The sequence below is a fragment of the Meleagris gallopavo genome, chromosome 6 (assembly GCF_000146605.3).
Source record: "Meleagris gallopavo isolate NT-WF06-2002-E0010 breed Aviagen turkey brand Nicholas breeding stock chromosome 6, Turkey_5.1, whole genome shotgun sequence".
NCBI lineage: Eukaryota > Metazoa > Chordata > Aves > Galliformes > Phasianidae > Meleagris > Meleagris gallopavo.
In genome coordinates, this window is record NC_015016.2 from 47,079,535 (window position 1) to 47,099,195 (window position 19,661).

General features: G+C 41.4%; 1 protein-coding gene across 1 annotated transcript in view; it reads right to left on the bottom strand.

Annotated features, from left to right (window-relative positions):
* Nucleotides 1-931: 931 nt before the first annotated feature.
* The window catches only part of ITPRID1 (ITPR interacting domain containing 1), a 53,082-nt gene continuing 34,352 nt past the window's right edge, over nucleotides 932-19,661 (bottom strand). Inside the window, exons 8-13 of the mRNA XM_010713060.2 lie at nucleotides 13,592-13,677; nucleotides 11,700-13,172; nucleotides 8,208-8,293; nucleotides 7,409-7,520; nucleotides 6,758-7,099; nucleotides 932-5,880 (exon numbers count right to left, since the gene is read on the bottom strand). Of these exons, the coding sequence (XP_010711362.1) occupies nucleotides 5,824-5,880; nucleotides 6,758-7,099; nucleotides 7,409-7,520; nucleotides 8,208-8,293; nucleotides 11,700-13,172; nucleotides 13,592-13,677 (2,156 nt within the window). The 3' untranslated portion in view covers nucleotides 932-5,823. The remainder of the gene's footprint in view (nucleotides 5,881-6,757; nucleotides 7,100-7,408; nucleotides 7,521-8,207; nucleotides 8,294-11,699; nucleotides 13,173-13,591; nucleotides 13,678-19,661) is intronic.

Genomic DNA, 19,661 nt, shown 5'->3' on the forward strand with positions numbered 1-19,661 from the left:
CCCCAAAAAAAAATTTCCTACTTTCCCTGTCAAAGTTAGTGTCCTGTTGCAGATCGTCTAGTCTTGTAGCCCATTTCTTATGTTTTTAACCACCAGGTGCTGCATCAAGGTCTTAGAGACCCTTAAGCATATTACTCTTCTGTGTCTCGTTTCAGGTCTCTCATTTTATTTACGCTTGGTTGTCTGTCACTCTCCGTGTCTCTATGTGCCTGCCCTTTGTTTTCGGATTCTCCTGCCCTAGCCACAGCTACATTTCTCTGCACTGCTCACATGCACCTCAGCTACCTCTTGTCTGGGCAGCACTCAGCCCTGCTGCTGCATGTAAGCTATGGTACCAATTGCTCTGTGGTGCCTGTCTCTGAGGAGGGACTTGTTAGGAAGCAGCTGGATATAACTGGCTGACCCCACAAGGCTACTGCATCATTTCCTAGAATGAAATGTCTTTGGCACTGGCTTCTTCAAATTTCTCACAACATCTTACTCAAACTCCCCTCCACCCCCAGCCACATATACACGTTTCTACATACGCTTCTATAGGTTAGCTTGCCAGGAAAACCAGGCTTGAGAAAGGCATCTCTTGCACATGCCTGGTCTGGTTTGGGGTGACTCAAGTGTCCTTGCTTCCACTTCTCTACTTATTAAATGGGACAAGTATAGGAGGAGACCAAGCTATCCTGCTTTCAATGTGTTCTGCTCTCATTAGAGTAATGCTAGATCTAGAGCAGCTCTCCTGGTGCCATGAGTAACATTTCCTTGTTATTGCTATTCATGGTAGATAAAAAAATCAAGGGCATTGGAGCCACTATGCAGGACATTACAGAAGTGTCACTGTTAGAATAGATCCTAGTTTTCAAATAATTAGTTGGGTTTTTTCTTTTTTTTTCTTCTTAAATGATTCTATTCCCTTCTCCCCATAATTTTTCTTTCTGTCAGCAGCCCAAGAAGAACCTCTGGGAAATCTAGGCAGCCTTTAAAAACTTAATCAGCAAGCACTACTTACCTGCAGACATTTTTTCCCAACACCTTGTTTCACAATAAGCTGCAATAGCTTGACTTGAGCTGTCTACTGGAATTGAAGCTCTCCTTGTGAGAGCTGTGTGTTACTACTTCTTTTTTATAGAGTGGGAATTGACATAAAACAATTTCCCAAAAAATTTGTACATTAAAATGGGATGAGATATGGGAATCTCGAGACGAGCACCACAGTTTTCTTCACCGTCTCTCTGAAAGAGGTCTCTCACCCTCCTCCATTTTGGGACCCCAGGCAGCCTGCCACCCTTGGCAGATACTTTTACTGAAGTCTCCCTACTAAATACTTACAGTCATTCCTGGAGGCACTGGCCAAGGAGAGAGCACAGAAGAAGAATATTTCACCCCTGTATGCATTTATAAAATCTTTTTGCAGGTGACAGGATCAGAGCTTGCCAGCAGCATGCAAGTGATACAAGTGTGTCAGCATCTTAAGGTGGGGCCCTAGGAAGCCCTCATGCTCCCTTGGGATAAAAGATGGGGGGAAAAGATAAACATCTCCTTAGCTCCCGACTGTCTCTTGTCCTTCTTACCTCTCCACTGCAAGCACTTATCTCTTAACAGGCTTTATTTATTTATTTTTCAAATGGGAAAATTATAATTTCAGGGAAATGCGGCCAATGCTCTGCATTATTTGGCATGGTAATAAATGTTTTCCATATTAAGGTTGAGTTGCCTCAATGGGACACACCTGTGTCCCTTACTAGCTGTGATCTGTGCTAATTGAGTGAATGATGCGCCCAAGAAAAGACAATGGAAAAGAATGAAATGAAGATAGATGAATTCAAATGCAGCCCTCTGGTGAAGTGAGAGTAGTGTTGTTTCATGTTCTTTTGATTTCTGGAGATCTCAGATTCTGAGCTTTCCCATTTTGTAAGAAAACTGCCATTTTGTTCAGGCTTTGGCCTCTTCTGTCTGTGTCCATTTCTACAAGGAAAATCAAAACCTCGCTTCTGGAGAAGAGGAAGTTAAAACAGTCAACAGCTTTATAAAGTGACACCACAGCTGTTTCTTAAATACCAATGGATCTTAATGAAAGGCAGCTCATACAACTATTGCAGCAGGGTCCCAACTGATACTGGGCCCCCAATATGCCCAGCTCTTTATGAACAGGTTATGAGGGTATATCTTCTCCGTGAGAAATTTAAAACCTCGTTAGATGAGACAGAAAGAAGAGAATAAAGATCCCCGCTGGGTAAAGAAAAAGGCCTTGGTCACACAGAGCACATGGTATAGCCAGGAATAAGACCCAGGACTGCCTAGTAGCCCTGCAAGAGAAAGTCATTCGCGTTAAGCAGCTCAGTTCCTATTGCTGGAGGTCAGTATTTGAGACTTTCTGTTCAAACACAAACTCCATTCCTGCATGGGAACGAGCCTGGATCTGACACAGCAGTACCATGCAGTACTGGGTAGCAGACCCAGACTGGACAGGTGTGGACGGTGCATCCAGATGAGGTCACTGCTACTGAAAGCAGCTGTGCCGTCTTATTGGGCTGTCACACTGCTCTCCTGAGCTTGTCTTCTCCTAAGGTGGTGTCAAACCTACTTTGGACTTGAAGTTGGAAGGGGCTGAGCTCCCAAGATACTTCTTTTCCTGGAGTCTGTTGGCAGCAGTGACAATCAGGCAACTGATGCATTAACATACCAGGGAGGCTCTAATGTTTATTCATGTGTCACTCTCAAGGGTTTATTGAATTGATGCCTGGTAAAGCGACTAATGGGAGCCCTTGGCAAGGTACCTCAGATGAATTTCCTCATTATCTCTCTAGATTTTATACTCTCTAGCAAAATCAGTATTAAAGCTGATGCACAATGCAGTCTTTTTTAGCTTCGGGGTTTAAAGATTTATGGGGCATCAGGGAAAACCAATGAAGGCAAAAGACAATGACATAAGAAGTAAAATTCAAGTCACGTGAATTGTTACTGAACTAGGGTGGGTGATTTTCTACCTTTGTTAGGGAATCTTTATTATTGTTTTTTTTAATCTCCCCCTTCCCTATAACGTGCTTTGGTGAGGCAGTATGTGGCCCTTGCATTCTAGAAACTGTTAACAGGGCAAAGGAGGCATTAAGTTCTTAATGGAATGAAAAGGACTTGAGGTGACAGTTTTAGGATCTCAGCAATCTAGGGATGCTGAAAGAGGGCTGGAGAACTGGGAGAAGTAGCACCTCTGTAACACGTCAGTGTCCATCCCTATACATCTTGCCATTTCCATAGCATGCTGAAGCCTGGACAACCGTGGAGCCTTAGCAGTTCCCTCAAACAGGGCCAGTGGTTCAGCCCATGGCAGGTGTGAGTACTAGAGCTGGGACAAAAGCAGTCTTTAGTTCAAATACTGCTACTACTGCAATTTCTCCAACTATTCTTTTTATTATTATTATTTTTTAAACCCAGAAGTCCTGCAGTGTCACAGGGTCAGTTTTCTTCAGATTTCAGATGTAAACTGCTCAGCACTGATGCTTTTCAGAAGCAGCGTAGCCCCCACCAAGATATTATCTGCCTTGTAAACCTGCAAGCTGTGGTTCTCACTAGTGAGCACAATAATGTTACTCAATCACATATTTTAATATTTCATTAATTCTGTGGAGTTAAGATTCCCATCATACTTATTTACGACTGCCCGAAGGGGAAATAGGAGAATTTAAAAGGCTGGTAACACTGTGAGTCTAAGGAAAAGCAGGCATGCATCTGGGTTATGCTCACCAGTGCTACTCTAGACTTTCCTGATCCCAAAATTATTGTGTTTTCTTCTTTCCCCCATCTTCAACAGCAGCATTAAGAAATTCAATCCAGATGTCCCTGTAACATGCTCAGAGGGCTTTTGAAGTTATGCTCTAAGATAAGTCAAAAGACTTTTCCCCTTTCCATTGCTTAGCATATTTTTTATTGCTATGAGGTTACAGCTTAACTATTAAAAACACACATGCTTAAAGGGTTCTCTACCTTTAAATCCAAGCCTGATCAAGGAAATAATGTATTTATGGATGTCAAAGTGTTGCATTTGGGGGAACCCTATTCCCCCACAGCTTGCATGAGATTGTTTTACAGTTAAATTGAAATGAGGAACTGGACTGCATGTACCAATCATCTAGAAACTATTCAAACAGGAAAGTTCTGTTAACAGGAGTCAAATTCAGTCCTGACTGTGAACACAGATGGTGGATTTCAAATGGCATCAGAGGACTCGTGTGATGAAGAATAGCTGCCACCTACCAATACCAGCCCCTATTCACATAATGTGGTATGGATACCTTATGTCTGTAAGACAGGCACACCGTGGCTGTAGCATTACATCCATATACAGCTTTTACTTAGCATGCTGTCTTGAAACACACACAAAAAAATCTTGTTTCATGGGAGGAATCAGAGCCCCAGTGCTGGGTGAAGAAAGGAAGCTTCTTTGCCCTTTCTTCCAGGAGCCCTTTGGCACAGGCATGATTGTATATCCTTCTCTGTGCTCTTTATGTGCCTTCCTCTACAAACTGAAGTACGACGTCTACAAGTACAGTTCATAAGCTAATGGACATGAAGATTATTTTGGTCCTGTCTGGATAAATCCCAGCAGCTTCAAAGGAACTAGTCGCAAATCTTGCCATATAAACTCCTAAACATTTGATAGCATGGAAGCGATGTACGAATCCCATGTGGGGTTTCAAGAAAGGGGCAAATTTCAACCAGTAAAATTCATGGCCCAGCAGGCTGTGGAGGATCTTGTTGGTTCATGTGTTATGAACTTCTCTCCCCCAATCATTTTATTACCTTGAACATCTGTGGAAACGTCGAGGTGCAGGAAGCCTCCAGGCTGCTCAGCATGTTTGACTCAATTTTCTCCTTGAACATGTGCAAATGCTACTTCTATTTGCACCTTCGCAGAGCTGTGATTTGCAACACCAAAGCCTAAATGACACCTAAGATCCCTCCAGAGCATTAAATAAACAAGCCGGTAGGGTGTCTCACAGTCTGGGAAGCGCTAAACTGAAAGCAGGAGCACAAACTGCTTTGAAAATGAACTAGTTGGATTTCTTTTCTGTACTCCAAATCAAAGAAGTCTTTTTATTTTATTTTATTTTTATTTTTATTTTTTTCCCTTTTTTTTTCCTGCATGAATCCAGACTTTGCTCACTCCCCAGAAAACTAAATTAGGATTCTGATTCAAGTTTTATAATGTAGTAAATCTTGTGTTTCTAGTCTCATTTTATTTAATTCGATTTTTGTGAAGCAAATATGAAAATGAATAGGACAGTCAGTAGATTATCCACAGTAATGTTTTAACAACATGAGTGTTTAAGGTCTCGTATACTGTTGGTAAGCTTCTGAGTACTGAGTAGTGAGAGTAGATACAAAACTCATCAAATTACTCAGAGGCAAATTAGGCTTTCATAGCTAGTTAAAAGCTAGAAAGGGGCTATGACTATGCAAGGTAGTTTGGACTTGGAGATTGGCATTGATTTTATGAAAGTAATTGGCTGTAAGGAGAATACCTTCTGGAAGTTCACAAGTTTCTTCTAAAAATAAGCTCTCTCTCCTTTTCAAAGAACTGCCCTACTCCAGATGATGGCCAAGGGGAATGCAGTAAGTTTTGCCATCACAGAATAGCAGAACACACAGTACCTCTCTTTGAGACGTTCCATAAAGGTGCCTATGTTTCTGGCCAATCATCTCATTGCAAATGAAATTACTATGATCAGAACTCTGAATAAAGCAATGTTTTGCTCATTTGTTTCTGAGATATACCACGTATTGAAGGAGAAGGGCCACAATTACTAGAAACAAAATCCATCAGTCTGTCATCCGTCAGTCTTTCCCTTCTGCTGAATCGTTACCTAAAGGATTTTGGAAAGATTTCTTCAACTGGAGGAAAAAAAAAGAGAAAAAGTGTTATGTTGCGAAAATGACCAAGATTACTATAAAAAAGGAAATGGGTACAAAAGATGACAAAGCATAATATCAGATACTTGCACCTTATTGTCTATGGTTCCCATTCTTTGAATTTTTTGCAGAGGAATCTGATTCTGTTTGGTAATATCAATAGTAATATCAACATAAATCAGCAAAACAGTGTATGACTGTAATACAGAGCATTCTCTCTGATGGTGTGATGCAGAATTAGACCCTAAGTTTTCACTTAAGACAATGATCAGTCCTTTAAAAGCTGCACCACATACTTAGTTGGAAGAGACTATTAAAGTATAAGGCAGCTAAGAGATTTTCTAGAAATATTTTATACACAGAAAGGCAGGCAAACAATTTTTCTGATTGTAATCAGATCGTTTAGAAATGCTGACTTGAAATTTCTCTGGAGAAACAACAAGCCTTCCATTTCACTGCCTTTACTGCCCTTGTAAAACCAGGTAATTGGTTCTGCAAATTGAAGCCATAAATTACTAATTTCACATGGTGGGTGAGGGTTGAATATACTAATTAGTCAAACAGTTGCACCCAGAGTTCAAGCAGGCCAGGCATACTGCACGTACATATTTATATATTCTTCCCTCTGGAGCATTTGCCACAGCTTAGAGAGAAATAATAAGGCAGGTGTGGTCTCAGCCTGTGCAGGGTGGCAGTGTCCCAAAGCACAGACTCCAGCCCTTGGGATGAACACAGTGCTGAGCAGGAAAGGACCATGATCTAAGCTGTGGCAATGAGGCACCACATAGGGAATCTGCATTGTGGCTCAGTGATCTCTTCCACTTACAACCTTGAGGATAAGACTAGAACAGCTCCTTACGTTGTGTAAGGCCTTAAATTCAGTTTTTGCTTGAGGAGGTCTTTTTATTTCTCTTTTACTGATGGAGGGCTCCTGCAGATCCTGCGTGGATGAATTTGGCTCAGACATTGTCCTGGTAGGAAGCAGCGTTAAGGGTGCCTCTGGTTTCAGGGCTGAGAGAGAGCCTGCTGCTGTGGTGTTTTTGCTAGCAGCTCTTTGGGGTACCTTTTCTGAGCACCCACTTCTAGCACCAGCAGCATCTGGAAGTGCTTGTTTATTCTGGGCATTTCTTTCTCCCTTCCAATCAGAAAGTCCGAGCTCGGAAAACAGATGGGATTGTTCTACCAGTAATTGGTCCAGCTGCTGCAGAGAAAATAGAAGGAAAAGCATATTGCAGTAATAAAAATATAATAAAAGGAATCAAGCAGGATACACAAGAGTATATGAAGCATGCCTGCTCTCATGCTTGATTCGAAGAAGACATGCAGGATTTGGCAAATGAGATACTGCCAGAAAAAGAAGGAGAAAGGCCTAGAGGACATTTTATTCCTACAGATAAATATACTGTAAAATCTGCAAAAGGACCTCTGACAGTGGCTATTGTTTTCTGACCCTTTAACCCAGGCTAGTCAGGGAAGCTCTCCCACATGACCCACAGCTTGTGCAGCATACCATCAGGATGTCCTCCCCGACTTGGTAAGCTCTGTCATTCAGACCGAGTTCCAGCTCTGCCATCTCCTGACGAATGGCTTGATGTAGGCGTTGCAGGTTTCTGCTTTCCTCCCTGCAGAGACAGCAATGAAAGCACACTTTAGTGAGCGGTGAACACTTTCTTCCTTAGCTCCACCAGTACACCTATATCCCCCTTCGTTGCCATCTTGTTTCTACCCATGATCACAGAATAATTTGCAAAATAATCAATAACAACCCTCCATTCTTCAGTTATCCCATTTGCAAAGTTGAACGTGTTGCAGTCACAGAACAGTTACAGAGCCTGAGTTTAGGCAATTTCATCTCTTATGATTTATTACCAGCATAAAGACCTGCATAAGTGTTTCATTTTGAGGCAGCTCAAGACTGGAAGCCCCTAGTAACTTTCTGAATACTTGAGCACTGGGATATTCTATGACTTCTCAATAATCACTTTGAATATGAGCTGAATTAAATCGGTTCCTGCATTCCTATTGTTGCTAAAACATATCTAGCCTAAATCTATGGAACAATCTTCTTCAAAATGCACTGCTTGAACAATGCAGAAAGAAGTTAGACTTTCTTCCAAGCAAAAACCACAGCAATTTTCTCTTCCACTTGCATGATGCCCAAAGCTACACCCCACTGATCAGCAAATCTACAATAACACGAGTGACCAGACACATCACACACACTGCTGCTGATGTTGGCTTTGGGTTTAAATGTGTGGGGCTGCCTTTACCTCCCTTCTTCTGGCATATAATTGGAAAACAGTGCCTACTGTTCGGTCAGGTGCCGTTCAATCTCATCCAGCTTCTCATGGAACTGCTGGCAGGAGATCTTCATCAACTCTATTTCGTGAGTACACTGTGGAGAAAAGCAAGAAGTCACTTTACTCGACTTTTCTATGACTCTTCTTTGAGCACCTCTGTGTTGAGTGTTTGAAGCTGACAGCCCACAGGGCACACGTTCTCTTCATACCTGCACAACAAGGACTATGAGCAACTGCTGCAAAAGCCCAGATTTTGCTCTGGGGGCACCATCAGCATCCCAGTTACTGCCTTTTTCCTAAATCCTGTAGGATGAAGTCTTGGTACTACTCAAGTCAATGGGAATTTCATTTTTGCCATTGAAGGGGAAATGGACTTTGATCAAAGATCTGACACAGTGCTCAGTTCTGATATTATACTGTTGTCATATATCTTTCAACAGTATGAGTTGCTATGGATAAATGATAGGTTAAATTACTGTCCACTGGAATTTAGAAACTGTTTCGAAAAAAGAGAAATAGGGGAAGTGAGAAGGAAACTGAGAGGAAAGATACATAAGAACTATAAGAGGGACAAATATCTTCCTGACAGATTGTAAGCATTACACCCATAATTTCTCACCAGTTTCCTCTTAGAAAGCTAGAACTGGGTTTATCTATCCAAGAGCAGACATTTATTGCAACACGTGTACAGGCAAATAAAGTAACAGAGCAATTGTTCTGATTCAAAAACAAACATCCATCATAAGTTAGAGAATCAATGCCATGTATGTGACCATTTCTCTTGACTGAGAGAAGGAACTTATTATGACTAATCATCTCTGATGTAAACACTAGGAATGTCTCAAAGCAGGTGAGAACAATGAACAACAATAATATATAAAAAATTCTACTAAGACTTTCCCATTACTACCTCGGAGCACAGAAGTAATATAGGGACAACCCACTAGTAATATCAAAAGAAATCCTATATACTAGAGTCCATTGCTCTAGGTTTCTAGCCATTTTAAAGACTTTTCCTTGGCTTCTTATTCCTTGTTTGAGGAAGCAAAGCAGACAGCAGCATCCAAATTATTTTGAAGACAATACCATCTGCCTTCTAAAGCTGTGCTCCCCTATTACTCTGAAACTGGTCAGAGTGCAAGCAGGAATGTGAGAGGTTGCCATTTTAGCAGATTTTAGTCTCTTGTAAACCATAGGAAGACAGTGTGGAAACCTGCTCTCCAGTGTCAACTGATAGAGAGCAAGAGGCACGTTTGCAAAGTTTGGCAATGCTTGATCTCTTCAGATCCATGCAGTCACCTTTTGACGATCTTTTTATGCTTGTTAGATTGAATTTATCTCCCAGTCCCCAAAAGGCCTGAATTATGAGGAAGATATCCCTGCTGGGGTCCAGCTTCAGTTAGAGGCCAAAAGGTGCTCTTCAAGCATTTGGGAAAACTCATTCTCCATTTTAATGCAACTCCTGTGGCAGACACGCTCTTGATGTGCATGACCCAGGCATAAAACCTCCCACAGTAGTAAATGAAATATCTAGCCTTAAAAGCTGTGGGATAGCACTGGAAAGAGCTAATCAGACTGGCAGTGGTTTGACAGGAGTGGCCCTGCGGCTGCAGCAAAGGTGAACTCTCCTAAGTATCTGCTCCATGTGGACTGCAGCTGGTTCTCTTATTGCTACAGGTTTGGGCAGCAGTCTCAAGCTCCACTGAGGCAGTCACATGTGTCATGAAGACCTTCAGGTTCAGCATTGGATGACTGTTCATTTTATCCTCAAGACCCCTCCATAATCTTTAATTTTAACCTCAGAAAGTCTGGCTCTTTCTAGATGAGAGTGCTTGGGGTGCAGTGCCCACATGATAACCAAAAATTCCTCTTCAAGTCTGAGCAGAGTAAGGACTTCTGTCCACCGGAAAAGTGTACACTAATGAGCTGGAAGAGCTTCAGTCCTGCTCTTCTCTAAGCAGAAGTCAGTGAGCTACAGATAAATTTCCAGATGGTTCCTTGAGGCTAACAGAAATCTAGAAATTACCATGCAAAAGATCCAAGAAGCACATGAGGGTACGTTTGGTAAAATGTTATGGATGAGGTATGGACCTGACCCTGGCAGTATATTGCAGAGCACATGCTCACACAGATCTACCCACAGCTCAGGATACAGCAGCAACTAGTTTTTCCTGGACCTGAACCTTACTTAGGGTAAATTGTGCTTTAATTGTGTGAATTTGCTATCTATCAGTTGCTCCATGTTGACTGCATGGTAAATGGGACATAACCTGAGAGAGCTTGTTCCTGTAAAAACTGTTAAATGCAAAGCACAAAGCATGCACAAGTGCAATCTCTCTTGTGACTAATATTCAGTAAATTCACCCGCTTATTGCATGGTGACTGGAATGTGGAACCATATCCCTAAGAATGGATCTTGGGTAGGTTTGTTCTTCCCACATTCCCTAAACTACATAGACTACGTAAGAAAAAACACCAGTAGTCCCCACTAGAAGAGTGACAGCACAGTAGTCGATGAGAGGTCTTCCTCGTCCACCATAAGGTACTGACTCACTGCCATCTTGTGGCAACAGCAAGGTAGCTAACAAAATGCATGCTTTTCCCTATACTCTTCAAAGACAGGACACTGTAGATTCAGTGATACGGCAGGAAAAAAAAAGTTTCACTTTTTCAGACTTTTATGTAAACATTTTCTTCCTCAATTTGTACAACAGTTCAAGTCTCATAACCTTATGATGCGTAAAAAGAAGAATGAAAATAGAAACTCCTGCAAATTAGCAGGGATGTATGCTGCTTCTTTCCACATTTTTCTCAGGACATAAGCCCTCCTCAGTTCCCTTCTTCCTCAACACCCCTGAGTCTTTCACAATTTTTGGGAATTTGGACCAAAGAAATAAATATCTTTTATTGCAAAAGGTTGTCTTAACACAATTTTAGATTTCATGGAAGTTTCCTACTCTCCCATGATGAAATGCCTTGAGGCACTGAGAAGTTGCCACTCAATTTGATTTAAAACAGTCTGGCTCACGGATGTATCTGGGTATGCACGGTTTGTATTTAGCAAACACTATGCAATAGAACTTAAGGTAGCTCCCAGTAAAAGGGGATTGCACTTTGTATTTCCTGCAGTCCAGAAAGCTACTCAGCTACTGTAACTCAGCCGATTCACTGGAAATCATTCATACTCACTGAACCCCATTCTGTAAACCAGATCTTATCTCAGCTCTTCACTTAAACCGTAAATTTTATCATTCAGTTCGCAGCAACCATTTTAAGACTGATCTGAACATTACAAAAATAAGCAGTCCCACAAAACTGAAGGTGTTTGCCACTTTTGTTTAGAAACAAATGCTTCCTTCCTTGACTCAGGTTATATTCCCAATATTTGTCTCACTAAAGAAACACGCATGAGAGGTGAGGAAAGGGAAAGGCAGCTTGTGCACTTGGCAGATGAGCGTGTCAGCTGTCGTTGTGCACAATTATTTGAAGAAATCTACTCACCAGAGGAAGATTTCTCATTGCATTTTCCTGTAGAGACGTCAGTGTCCTCAGGAGCTGCAGCTTGTTGGCAGCCTGGTTTGAGCAGCAACCCATGGGGCTATGGAGAGAAACAGCCACAGGACATGTCCATAAGCAGCAGCAGCAACCATGGCAGCAGCAGTAGTGGCAGCAGGGACTGCCCTGTGTACTCGTCATTCCAGAGGTTTCACTGCAATGGTGTGGCCTGTATTTGTATTTTCCAGAGAGCATGGTGTCAAGGGAGGCTGATTTAGTCAGGTGGCGATGGGGCGGGCAAAGCACGGGCAGCTGCCTGGTCTTTCTGTTACCTCCATTTTGGCTGGGGGTGTCAATGGTCTGCTTCACACCGTCCTCTGAAGCCCCTGGGTCTGACAATTTGGGACTAGCACCCTCAGAGCAGTGTGCTAACACCTTAGACAAGTCCACATGGTCATCCCTAGCAAGGCTTTCAGTGCAAGGAACATTTTGCTTTGTGCACTTCACCCTTGAAGTAAACTCCAGGCCTGAAGGCATCTGAACAGTAACAGATCTCAGAGGAGTACGAATCATTTCACAGTTTTGGACAGAGTCCCCTAGTTCTGCTTTGTTAGTGCCTAACATTTCCCTTGTGCCCCCTATCTCTTGCTCGTTGGGTGAACTTAACTCTGGCCCTCCTGCTCGGCACGGAGGAGGCCTGTGAGACACTTGTGAAGAGCAGCTTGGAGCGGCATAGCCCTTACACAGAGTTTCTGGGACCCCCCTTCTAGAGAGGCATCTTATTTTTTTCACATCAGCACCCATTTTACAAAACTGCCTGTTTGTAACCTCATTTGCTGCAAGCATGGCACCGTTTCTGACAAACACTTGCACACCGCACCACAGTTCTTCACCACATTCTGTACAGTCTCTGTGGACATTTCTGTGACATGGGACTTCACTGCCGTTTTCCATCAGGCCTCTCTCACTTTCAGCATCACGTCCAAGCTTGCTCTCAGGGTTTGTATCACTCAGTTCAGTGAGGGCTGCATTCATATTTTTATGTCCTGTACTGAAATAAAGCTGACAATGAAATTCTGATGAGAGAGGATCTCCTTCATCTTGAGTATCACCCTTAAAAGGAGTATTCTCTTCTGTGCACTCCTCTTTTTCAAGATGCTGTCTTTCAGTTTTATACTCTTCCATGCCACATAATCCGTCTTGGACAAAACTCTGCAGCTCAGCATTACAGGACTGATGCTTGCCATTTTCCGCAGTCAGCAGAAGGGAAATCTCTTCTCCCTGGTCTTTGCATGCTTTTGTTGGTCTAGATACTGTCTTGAAGCTTTCACAAGCTCTGCTGAAGACTTCACCAACACAATCATCTTGATTTTGATGGAAATCTTGATTTAACAGAGGAAACTCTGTCGTATGTGACAGAGCTTTTTGTTGGTTGTAGAGATCAGAAAAAATATTCCTCTTTCCTGACAAAGATACATTCTGAAGGAAAAAAAAAAAGGAAAATAAAGGAAAATAGAAAGCAGAAAAATATACAGAAGAAAAAAAATATATAAAAGAGGAATTGAAATATTGTAGTTTTGCTGTCACAAGCATTTGCCCATCATCATTTTGTCCTGGACATCTCTACACTTGAAGCCTCTTTAAATACATCTTTAAATACCAGCAAACCACATAATCAAAAGCTATTGTCTCATTTCTTATCTAACCATACATTAGTGTGGTGGCAGAGTTGGATAAAACTGAGAATACTTCTTGCCTTCTGAGGTTCTCTAGGAGGATGAATTTGTGTTCACAAAGCTTTCATGACTCCATGATTTTAATTTTTGTTATGCTTTGTTATGTGTGCCAAGGTTACAGAGTTTTCATAGACCCGCTGACTAATATTGTTGATTTCTTACTTGCAATACTAAAGATTCTGGCAGCTCCTCCATGAACCCACTGCTGTCTGACTGGCTGCTGCTTGTTCTTGTCATCATCATCTCTGCTGGGGAAAACAAAAGATGAGAAAAATTACAAAGAAAGCAAATAGCAGCACTTGGCCAAAATAAACACAGAGCTAACCAGGGGCACTTCAATTGTATTTTTCACTTCTAGAAACATTCTTGACCCTGGTGCTGTTCCCCAGAAAGCTGTAAGATCACTATGGCCAGAACAAATAACAACATGTGTTCAGGATAGCTACAGCTGATGATGCTCACTTATCCTCCAGTTTAATCATCAGCTGCAGATTTCATTTTTTACATATTTGAACAACATATGCAATGTAAGTAATCTATAAATAATCCAGCCATTTGTTTTCCTTCACTAAGCACGTTGTCTTTTGACAGTTGGTTGCTAGAACTGGCTCCTGCCAAATCTCACACAGCCCTGTGTAATTTGAGTGGCTTCAAGCAGGTGAATTCTGCAGGGAGAGGGAGCTGCCCTTGAGTCTCACCAGATCAGTTTATCCTTACTTTGAGGAACCCTGGTTGATTTTGGCTGGAATTCAGCAAGTAAAATAGTAACAAGTAGAAATGATGTATGATTGCATGGTAAGACATAAAAGCGAAAGGAAGATATTCTAGATCTGCTCCAGAGAAGATTTGTAATCTAGCATCAACATCATCTCGCTAAATCAGTTTTTACTTCCACATTTGCAACTAGATTATTCACTGTTAGCTATCCAGTTTCATCAGTATAAGCCAATCCTCTTCAAAAGTACAAATGCTAGAAAGTAAGCCCACATTTATCCAGTACATCCTGATTAACTCTCAGCCCTTGGAAAATGCACATTTTCAGATAACATTTATGCTCATAGTGCCTTCACATTCTCAGATACCTGGCACAAAAAGAGAACCAGGGTATGGGAAGCAAGCTAAGGGTTTGTGCTAGGAAAGGAAAGAGATGGAGGCAGACACTCTGCATATATGTCCTCTCTTATTCCTTGCATATATAACTGATGCTGGAACAGGCTGCCCAAAGAGGTTGTGGATGCCCCATATCTGGAAGTGTTCAAGGCCAGACTGGGCAGCCTGGTCTGGTATTAAATTGGGAGGTTGGTGGCCCTGCATGTGGCAGGGGGGTTGGAGCTTCATGATCCTTGAGGTCCCTTCCAACCCTGGCCATTCTGTGATTCTGTGATAACTGCTACTGAATCTTAGCACATTCTATTTTCTGGTCTTGTCCATGAAAATGTGACAATTCACCAAGCAGTTCTGAGCCATGAGTTACTAATTCTCTGTGTGAACTGGAAAAACCCAAAAACATGTCTGTAAATAATGTTTTCACACATTAAGAAACGATGGACTTGAGTAGATATATCTTGGGCATAAACTGATGAAAATCATGCAATCTATTTGTAGACAGCAACTGCAAAACCAAAACCACATATTACCTTTTTTAAAAAGAATTAGTTGCATTGTCATTTGGTATCATCACCCACACATCAGTCACTTTTCCTGTTTCAGATGAGAAATACATGGTTCCTTTCTCACACATTACAAAATTTGCAATGAAGCTGCTGAAAAATGCCTGTTTTGTGGGTGGTCTCAAAACTCATCCTTGCAGTTTCCCACAAACAGCATCACGGTTCAACTTATTCTCCAGGGAGAATGCTCTACGTATTCTCTAAACTTTTTTAAAAGCTGTTTCAATTACCCTTTGCATCTTTGCCAGCTGTTGTTTCCAGTGTGGCAGTCTGGCCTGTAGTTTTCTGTACATAAAGATGAAGAAATAAAGGCTTAGTAAAATTCTGAGAAGTAGAAATGCTTTTGCTGCTATAGTTTCAACCACTGTGAGGCTCAAAATAATGTCTCATGAGAGATAGACCCTCCATGAGAGGATACGAGTGACCTTCAAGCTTTAAATCTGAAGACTTAGAAGACCATGCTGTCTGCCCACTTAATGTTTCAAGGTACCTGGCTTTAATCCCAAGACACAAGGTTATGAAGGTAGCTGGAATGCTCCTCGTAGGAAAAAAAAGCAACAACTTTAAATGGAAGAGTAGTGCTTTTAGAATTCACCATCTGACCTGGTCAAAATCAGGTGGCTCCTGCCAGGTTTGGCCCACTCATTACAATAACTGCAATGAATCTGCTTCAGCAGGACAGTCAGCTGTGTTTGTATATTGCAAACAACCAGCCATACACCCACGTTTATAGTTTCCTGCACTAGCTAGAGAACTAACCAAAGTATGTGATGGTGCACTCTGGGCTGATTTTTCATGGAAAACAAAAATAAGGCTGGAAGAAACGTCTGCAGATCGAGTTTACAGCACTACAGTTAGACTACAGGAACATCTCCATGCATCTCTCTCGACTTTCCCTAGAAGTAGGTATCGTGTGTTTGGCTGTTATGGTTCTCACTGAATAAACATCAAGGTTCATACCACTCTGAAAGTCTGTATGTGTATTTAAAAGTGGTTACATTATAGGATCTTATGACCCTTCTGAGAATTAATCCAGCTTCTGCAGTTCTTGTGTAAGCAAAATAGAAAGTAATTTACAGTAGAAGCAGAACCATTTTAAGAACAGTTGACTCGAATCAAGGAAGGCGATTTCATATTCATCTGAGTTAGGCACCTGATTTGCACCTACCTACATGATATATGTGTAATAAACTAATACTTAAATTCTCCATTTTTTCCATGTAAAGTGAGGTCTCTGAGGGTCTGTGCTGCGGATCTATTCCAAGTACATTCAGATGCCTAATTTAATCACTGCATCCCACACTGACTTGTGAGAGCCTACCCAACGTGCTAGGCTATATCAGAGCTACTCAGATTAACATAAGGAGTTTTTAATAGATGAGACGAAACACTTTATTGATAGCCAGACAAAATTTCTGTGATTTCCATGGAAGACTGAATTAAAACCAAGACTTAATAAGAAAAAATGTGGTCCTCCAATGTAAGGTGAGGTGAAAAGCTTTGAAGAAATCGTCAGAGTGCTCCTGCGAGGACTTCAAGCTGAACAACACACTCCTAGGAGAAATGCAGAGCAGTACTGTGGGCTGGGTCAGAACTGGATCAAAGTCAATGTCCTTTACAAATCGAGGCAGCTCAGTTACGATCTATTCAAACACAGCTTGGTTTAATGTCTGTATACCAGATTCAAGGAATGTTTGCATAATGGAAGACAGCATTTGTATACTGGGGAAACTTTGGGTGAAGGCTTGGCCAACCTCTCACTTCATTTCCACCCAGTGACCCAAACAGGGAGTGAGACTGAAATTCAGAGCATGCCTAATGCCATCCTGTAGAGGAATGGAGTTTCCCTCTTTGTAAACACTTCTAGTTTGCCAATGGTAACAGTACAGTTTTCTTGGCAGGCTGTAGCGCATGGTGAGGATAGCCATAGCTTGAATTTCCACTAGGTCTAGATCTCCCAGGACCAATTCTTCTCACTGCCAGTTCTTCTGAACACGTCCAGATTGTATGTTGTTGCTAGAATCTAGAGCACTGTCAGCACCATTTCACAGCAGCAATTCTTTCTTTTTAAATGAACTTCCAGCAACTGGAAGAGCATCTTTTAGGAAGGATACAAGTTGGCCAAAAAGACAGAGGGAAGGGTCAGCAAAATGTACATAAATGTTCCTTTCACATTCAAATGTGTTTTTTTGTTTGTTTTGTTTTGTTTTTCTGAAACAAATCCGTCATTTTTTAACTGAAGGGAGAAAAAAAATGGGTTAAATTACCTGAACGTTAAGCAAAACATGTTTTCATTTCTAGTCTACCCAAATCACATTTTTCCCCAATCATTTGGCTCATCCACTGAACCAAAATATTCATTATTCATGGATCTCCACGCAGTTCTCCTAGCGTGTGGAGACACCCAAATCTATAGAGATTCTGCAAATACATGCAGCGAATCACACAAAGGAAAGATAAAGTATGTTTGGAGAAGAAGTAGAGACGCAGACCAGTATTCAACTATCAGCTAAAAATTACAACTCTGGGCCTTGTGAGGAGAATACATCTGGCTATGCTGGAAAGCGGAAACCTGAGAATTGCCCCTAAAGACCTTGGTGAGGAAAACCTTGGCTCTTTGCCTTTTTGTGCTAATTGAACTGGGATAGTTCAGCTCCTGCATCCCATTTCTATTCTGCCTGAATTTTAAATAAAAATAGGTTAGAGGAATTTACTAATCAGGTTTCTGCCTCATTTTGTATCACATAAGAAAGTATATACCCTTCCAGATCCCAAAGGTCCCACAGCTTTCCAGCCCTTTACTTGATCAATCCAAATTCATTAAGAGACTCTCTCTCTCTCCTTATTTGCATGCGGATACAGTGGCTTCCATTTTCAGCAGCTTTCAGTACAGGAACTTTCTGAAGCTCCTGGGCTCCTAGGTTTACCACTAATGAAAGAATATTCCCTAATTAGTAAAAAATAAGTGCTGAAGTGCAGTTCTGGGTTCCTCTGAATACTCTGCAGCTGGTTTTCTGTGGACTTGGCTACAAACAACACAACCTCTTTTTAGTTTCCATCCAGGAGAATACTCACAACATGAAAAGATGCCATGAGAACTTCTGCACTGACTGCAAATAATCCATATTTTTTGCATGTCTACTGAATCAAATTGATGTTGGTCGGTGCCCTCCTGTGTTTGTCTTCTACCTCATTTGATTACTTAGGGAATTACAGGCACAATAACTTTGAATGAAAGAGCATTTATGCTCATTTGAATTTTAAATTCACGTATTAAAATTTGGGCTTCTCTTCCTGTCATAGGAAAAAGCAGGATGGCCAACTGCAGCCTAGCCATGCTGTTCAAATTCTTGTAGTCATGTAAATATTGCTGGACCTTTATGTGGTTAAGCATTTCTAGAGCTATTTGTACGTGAGACTAAAGAACACAGAAGAGCTACAGGGTAGTCAGGTATTTTGTAAAGGAAAAGAAGTCTGAAGGGCTTAGTCAGACTTTTTCACTAAGCTGTATAAGCAGAGGCACTTTGAAATCTCTCACAGAACTCTCAAGGCACTGGCATCATTACAGCTTAAATACTCATGCTAAATTCAGCAAGAAAACTAGATTCAGGCTTAAGACTATGTGTAATGTTCTAATGTTCCCATGCCCAAAGTTTAGTGCACACATAAATACCTCACTGATTGGGGCTTGAAAAACACTTGGATTCAGCAATAGTTGAAATCAACAACAGCTTGAATGGAAGAACCAGTGCAGTAAGAAATAGGTTGAATGAAGGTTACACTGTGTCCACAGAAGTGCTAGAACTGACTGGACGTTTTCTTACATCCTAGCCATCCTGCGTTTTGCTTCTCAAACACAGACATCAAATACTGAAGCTGTTCAACAAAGCTGCTCAGCACTACAGCTCTAGTGAGAGCAAGGGAGAGAGATAGGATAGTTCTGATTCTCCAAAACTTTGCAACACACTTAAGGAAAAAAAAAAAAAAACAAAAAAAAAAAAACAGTTTCAAAAATGCATTTTTGAAAATACATGAATGTGCTTCCAAAATAGAAATGAGGTTGTCTTGGGTAACTAGTAGTATCCTTCCCATTTAGACACAATACCCCTCCTGCACTGCACTGCACTGCCCTTTTGCATCTCAGAAAAGGACACTGTAGAAAGAGCTGACTCTGTGCTAGAGGAAATGTCAGCTGCAAGGCACAGTTACAGGTGATCTGGTCTTGCTGTGAGAGAACTGCAGTAGCTTAAACCCCTCTCCTGTTACCCAGAGAGGAGAGGCACCACTGATTTTAAGTATTATGCTCCATTATATGGCCGCTAAGGTCTGATAAAACTCCACTGAAATATGAATTTCTCAAAAGGCACAAAGAAGTCTTTTTGGTAACGTTTTCCAGCAAAGCAGATTTTCTGAGGCTCACTGGACCTTGTTGCACAAGAAGAAATTATTTTGTACATTTTTCAGCATTTGAGTTAAATTTATGTTGCTATTCATACCAGTTCTCGTGTACGCAATAAAACCATGCTGTCTTTCCCTACTCTTGGAAGTACCTCCTTCATAGA